The sequence below is a fragment of the Panthera pardus genome, unplaced genomic scaffold (genome assembly GCF_024362965.1).
Source record: "Panthera pardus isolate Hobbes unplaced genomic scaffold, ASM2436296v1 HiC_scaffold_26, whole genome shotgun sequence".
Classification (NCBI taxonomy): Eukaryota; Metazoa; Chordata; class Mammalia; order Carnivora; family Felidae; genus Panthera; species Panthera pardus.
The window spans coordinates 557354-563776 of NW_026526832.1; the positions used below are offsets into that span (position 1 = coordinate 557354).

At 45.8% G+C, this 6423-nt stretch overlaps 1 protein-coding gene across 1 annotated transcript in view; it reads right to left on the bottom strand.

Annotated features, from left to right (window-relative positions):
• Positions 1-6022, bottom strand: part of TRABD2A (TraB domain containing 2A) — a 61139-nt gene extending 55117 nt beyond the window's left edge. The window contains exon 1 of the mRNA XM_019443226.2: positions 3363-6022. Within this exon, the coding sequence (XP_019298771.1) occupies positions 3363-3434 (72 nt within the window). The 5' untranslated portion in view covers positions 3435-6022. The remainder of the gene's footprint in view (positions 1-3362) is intronic.
• Positions 6023-6423: the final 401 nt, after the last annotated feature.

A 6423-nucleotide genomic window follows, 5' to 3' on the forward strand; every position in this document is an offset into this window, starting at 1 on the left:
ATATACATTGTACAGACATTCTTGAGGCCCCTATCACTTCACAGTGCTACCCCTGGTGACAGGCAGGCCAGCATGCCCTGGTCCTTACCTATCTTCTAGGCTGATGGCTTTCCTGGCTTCCACTTTGTGGTTAAGAAAGAGATGCTGGAGTGCCTAGGTGGCTCACGGCCAACTTTGGCTCGGGTCATGATCTCACGGTTCCTGAGTTCAAGTCCCTCCTCAGGCTCTGTGCTGACAGCTCAGAGCTCAGAGCCTGGAGCCTGTTTTGGATTCTGTGTCTCCCTCTCTCTGCCCCTCCTGTGCCCCCCCTCTCTCAAAAATAAACATTGAAAAGTTTTAAAATAAATAAATAAACATTAAAAAAAAAAAAAGGTAAAAAGAAGGAGATGCTAAATGTTCCCCTAGCCTCCTCTCTGCCTTTCGGTATCTAGGTCGGTATCTCACAGTTTCAATATCCAGTTCAACTCCCTCACTTGGGTATTGTTCTTTCAGCCCATTGCCAGAGACCTGGATGTCCCTAAACCTTTCCCTGCTTCTTTCTGTTTCTCTTTCATGTACAGTTGATACCCTGGCAACCTTCCTACGTCCACCTATTCTTAGTTCTTCCTTTTGTGCCCCTACAATGGATTCCTGAATGTACACAAATCTGTGAAGCCTGTCCCCTTCATAGCAGTCACCCGAGGAAATCATACCCTGGAGTCCTCTTTGTCCTTTCCCCCAAATCAGATCTTCCCTCAAAAACAAAGTTTTCAGGATGCCCAGAGGATTTGCTGTGGCTTCCACCGCACCTGCCTTGCCTGGCTGGCCGGCCTGACTGACCTGCAGCCATCTAAATCCTGAATCACGTAACACACTGCAGATTTCCCAAAATGATCAGGGCAGCCCTGGGGTGGAGGGTAGATCCCTTGATCCTGCCTCCTGGTATTCACATGTTTGTTTAATTCCCTCCCCAAGTGCAAGTAGGACCTGTGACTTGCTTCTAACCAATGGAAGGTGACAAAAATGATGGGTTGTACGCGATTACACAGGAGTGTGCTGCCAATCTCACTAGAGTCTCTACATTGCCATCTCTGACGAAATGAGCTGCCACGAGTCCTACGGCCAGGAGGAAATGAATTCTGCCAAGCACCTGAGTGACCTCAGAAGTAGATCCTTCCACAGCAGAACCTCCGATGGGAGCCCAGTCCTGGGCAGCACTTTGACTGCAGTCTGGGGTTACCCTAAGCAAAGGACCCATTTAAGCCTGAACTCCTGACCCAGAGAAAATGTGAGATCATAAATATGTGCTATTCTAACCCACTGAGTTAGTGATTTGTCACACAGCCAACGGAACACTAACACACCAGGGGCGCCTGGGTGGCTCAGTCGGTTGAGCTTCCAACTTCAGCTCAGGGCATGATCTCACAGTTCGTGAGTTGGAGCCCTGCATTGGGCTTGCTGCTGTCAGCGTGGAGCCAGCTTCAGATCCTCTGTCCCCCTCCCCCTCCTGGCTGGAGCTCTCTCAAAAATAAACAAAAAATTAAAAAAGAAAGTAAGAAAAGAAAAGAAAAAGGAAAGGAAAGGAAAGGAAAGGAAAGGGAAAGGAAATAAAAGAAAAGAGAAAAGAAAAGAAAAGAAAAGAAAAGAAAAGAAAAGAAAAGAAAAGAAAAGAAAAGAAAAGAAAAATAACACACCAAGTGAAATAGAGCACCAAGGAATACCCAGGTATTCCAACAGAGTCTACACCATCAGAGGGTGTGCTCAAAGTGAGCAACAGACCTACTTCCCGCACTTCCACATCTTCGGGCCCCATGCCTGCCCAAAAGGGGACCAGAGTTTTGCCACTCTCTCTTGGTCACCCAGTATTGGCACCAGAATTTCTGGCGGGAAAGGGTAGCAATTACCCCACAGCTGCCTTTGTTTAGCAAGTACACTGTGTGTACCTAGATAACGGGCAAGAAGAAACCTCCCCTGACAGCAGGGAGTGGTCTAGCTCGATGGGTGTCGCCTTGGTGTTGTTACAAGCTGACACTATCCACAGCCAGGCCGTGGTGTTCCCCCATTGAACGTAAACAATTTTGTAGTAGATCAACATTGGACAAGGCCACTCTATGACTGTAATGAAGACAAAATCCAGATGACTCCATAATCATGTCTCAACACAGACAAAACATGAACCTGGTCCAAACCACAAAAGGGACCAGACATCCTCATATCCTGGCTAATGAGTGACTGCTCCTTCTTCACAAATCCCTACTTTAGCCTTTATTATTTCCCCTACCATATAGACAAGATATTTGAAGATATTTGAATGTATCGTTACAGGCTGAATTGTGGCTCCCCAAAAAAATCAGATGTTGAAGCCAATACCCTGGTACCTCAGAATGTGACTGTTTGTTGTTGTTTTTTTCTTAAGGTTTATTCACTTTTGAGAAACAGAGATAGAGCATGAGCAGGGGAGGGGCAGAGAGAGAGGGAGACACGGAACGTGAAGCAGGCTCCAGGTTCTGAGCTGTCAGCACGGAGCCCGACGCGGGGCTCAAACCCGCACACCATGAGATCATGACAGGCTTAAGCATCTGAACCACCCAGGCGTCCCATAATGTGACTGTATGTGGAGATAGGGTCTTTAAAGAAGTGATTAAGTTAAAATGAGGCTATTACTATAGGCCCAACTCTGATCTGACTGCTGTCTCTGTAAAAGGAGGAAATTTAGACACACAACAGGGACACCAAGAGCACTGAGGCACGGAGGGACAAACATGTGAGGACACAGCAAGAAGGCAGCCCTCTGCCAACCAAGGAAAGAGGCTCAAGAGAAAACACATTCATTGACACCTTGATTTGAACCTCCAGGCCTCCAGACCTGCGAGAAAATAAATTTCTGTTGTCTAAGCCACCGAGTCTGTGGTATTTTGTTATGGTAACCCGAGCAAGTTAATAGAGATGCCCAATCGGAATGAGACCCAATTCCTCAGAACACCCAACCCAGAGCTAAGCCCTGCTTCCTTGAACCTTCCCCCAAATCACCTAAGGAAACGAGTCAAACTGTAAAACAAGCCCTCCCAGTACCTTCTCACTGAGATGTCCCAAGGTATGAGCTCTTCCTCTCTGCAAAGAGCAGTAAGTACATCTAATTCACCTTCAGGTGTGTCCCTGGTGGCCTTTGGCTTTTGGCACTGATACCTGTCTGTCTACTTGGGGCGACTTTGGCCAGCCCCTAAGCCATCCCTTGTGCTTCCAATGGTCTTACATCAGACCTTGCATGGAGAGAAGTTCTCCTTATGTTGACACGTTTTTACTCTCTTCCCCTGTGCCTGCTCTCCTGCCCACCCCCCTCCCCACATGCCACATGGGTAAGGCTGCGCTGAGGTGAACGGTACCTTGCTCCTGGGAGCCTGGTGCAAAACCGCTGTCTGTGTGAATGATTCCTGACAGAAAGCACGTAACAGCATGTCAGGATGAACTGAGGAGAGTGATGGAGCTAGCCTCTGGTCACTGTTCAGCTGGCTTCTGGCTTCCTCCTGACCCAGATCATGCAAGCAGAGAGAAAAAGCTGAATTGTTGGATGTCCATGAGAATTTGGTTTTTTTTAGAGAAGGAAGAAAGAAGAAGAAACTGGAGACAAGGAAACTGCAGAAGACTCCCGGGCAGAGAAAAGAGAAACACAGCAGAGATGTTGACTGGGGAATTTTTATTGTATTTTACTATTCATAAGTAATGAAAATTTCAAGAAATTTTTCATGAAATTAAAATTACACATCAATCTTTCAGAGGTGGGTTTTGGGGCCTCTGATAGTGTAGCATTTGGCTTCAAGGAGGCCTGGGGAAGAGAGACTTCCAAAGGGGAACCATCACACATGTGACTAAATGTGTAATTTTTACTGTGATTCTAAAGTAGACAAAAGTGTGCACGTTTTTAAAAATGACCTGAATGATCAGGGAGTTTTTATTTATTTTTATTTTTTTAAGGTTTGTTTATTTACTTTTGGGGGGTGGGGAGGGGCAGAGAGAGAAGGAGAAAGAGAATCCCAAGCAGGCTCCATTCTGTCAGCTTAGAGCCCGACTTGGGCCTCGATCCCACCAACCACAAGATCACAACCCGAGCCAAAACCAAGAGTCAGAGGCTCAACCAACTGAGATACCTCGGTGCCCCAACTGAGGAGTTTTTCTAGGACAGTTTGCTGATTGTTCTCTGGAAACACTAAAAAGCAGTAACTTGCTATCCAATAGGCGTTTGGTATGTGTCATTTTTTGTCCTTACTGATTCCTGCATCCCTTCTAGAGATACTGCTACATTCATTTATTCAACACACTTACTAAGTACCTGAGCCACCCAGGGCCCAGTGAGGAGTTTAGAATGATGACTACAACAGAGAGGACACCTGGGCCTGTGGAGCTTCCTAGGCGGCCCTGTTCTTACCCCTGGTTGCACACTAGAATCACCTGGGGAACTTTTAAAACAACCGAAGCCCAGGCCCCATTGGTGGTTAGTTAACTTGGAATCTCAGGGGCATGTGGCCCAGCACCAGCATTTTAAAAGCAGCTCTGGTAATTCTTGTATGCAGTCAGAATTAACAGACGACTGACAAAAAGAAAATCACGAGGTGGTAAGATGTGTACAACAACACAGCCCATAACCGAGCCCATCATTCCAGGGAGGGTTTCCCAGTGGACTGTTGTCTAAACAGAGACATAAAATTTGAGCTTGAGTTAGGGAACAGAATTCCACAGTTCAGAAGAGGGAACAGTATAGGCAAAGTCCCTGAGGCACAAGAGAGAGTTAGCTAAGTTCACAGAATTTAGTCTGATTGACACAGAGACCCAAGCAGAAAAGGGTGGGAAAGGGAGAGATGAGCAGGGACCAGAAGGTGAAGAATTTGTGAGCTGGGCTGAGGAGTTCGGTGCCTGACTGAGAGGCACTACAGAGCCATCCAAGCGTTTTAAAGTTTATTTTGAGAGAGAGAGAGAGAGAGAGAGAGAGAATCCCAAGCAGACCCCACACTGTCAGCAGTGAGCCGTGCAAGCATGTTAAGCAGAGGAGTTACACAATCAAATGTACGTTTCAGCACGGAGGAGAGCTGGAGGGAGCCAGGGTACAAATGGTAAGACCCGTTCGGAGACACGATGGGACCTGGGCTTGGTTCTGGCAGGGGACAAAGAGAAGAGAAGTGACACTGAGGAAGTGAAACCCACCCAGTTCGGTGGTTGATTGGATGTGGGAGAGAGGAGGAACAAGAAACTGTGGGGAATTAGTGCCCAGAAAAGACCAGACCACACCCTCTGGCCTCTGCTCTGTAGCCACAGTAATAAGGAGGGACTGAACACCCACGGACCCAAACGCCAGAAGTGTTCTGATGGCCCTTCATGCAGCAAGAACAACAGGGGAAGAGAGGATCCTCTCTCTGGTTTCCTCCATGCTCAGCAACGCCAGCTTCTAGATCCTCCCAGCCTCCCCCTGAAGTCTCCCTGAGATTCCCCAGCCTTCCCAGACACCATCAGAGTCTTAATGCCTCAGGTAGTTTCCCTTTGGCCTGAGACTGTGGAAAAGCAAGACAGAGCCAGCTCATCTCATTCCTGCCACTTATTAGCCATGTCACCTTAGGCAAGTCATATGACCTCTCTAAACTTCAGCTTCTTCATCTGCAAAATGGGAATAATAATACTTATCTTGCAGAGATGTCGTAAAAATTAAAACCAATATAACATATGAGGAGCCAAGCCAGAAATATAAAGCTGAAGATAGATAATACTCATAATACAGGAAAGCTCTTAAGTTTTAAAAAGAAAGAAAAGGACATCAACCTAGTTAGAAAATCTGCAAAGATCATAAAAAGGCAAAAGAAACAAAGGGAAGGGGGGAAGGAGAAAACAGGACAAGGAAAGAGAAGGAACAATATACTAGTCCATAAACAAAAAGATCCTCACTAGCTAATCCAATAAAAGCAAATTAATTCTGGAGAAGGATGCTGATGTTGGTTGCACAACAGTGTGAATATACTTAATGCCACCAAAGTGTACACTTAAAATGATTAAAATGGTAAATGTTAGGTATATTTCACCACAATTTAAAAAATAGAATAAATATCCTTTTAATAAAGGAAACTAAAACAACTAGGTGCAATTTTTACCTCTCAAACTGACAACAATAAAAGCATGGCAATATCCAGTAGGAATGGAAATAAAACCTTTTTGTAACACAGTTTGGCAACATTTAAAATGTGCATGCCCTTTGACCTAGAAATTCCACTGTAGGGATCTGTCCCAAGGAAATATTGACACATATGTGAAAACACACACACACACACACACACACACACACACACACACACACACACACAGTTTGGGAATCACCAAGCTAGGTTCACTGAAGCATTATCACAGTGAAAAATATCAAACAATCCTTGTAATGAAAAGATACATGCCCAGTTGAGGGAATAAGGC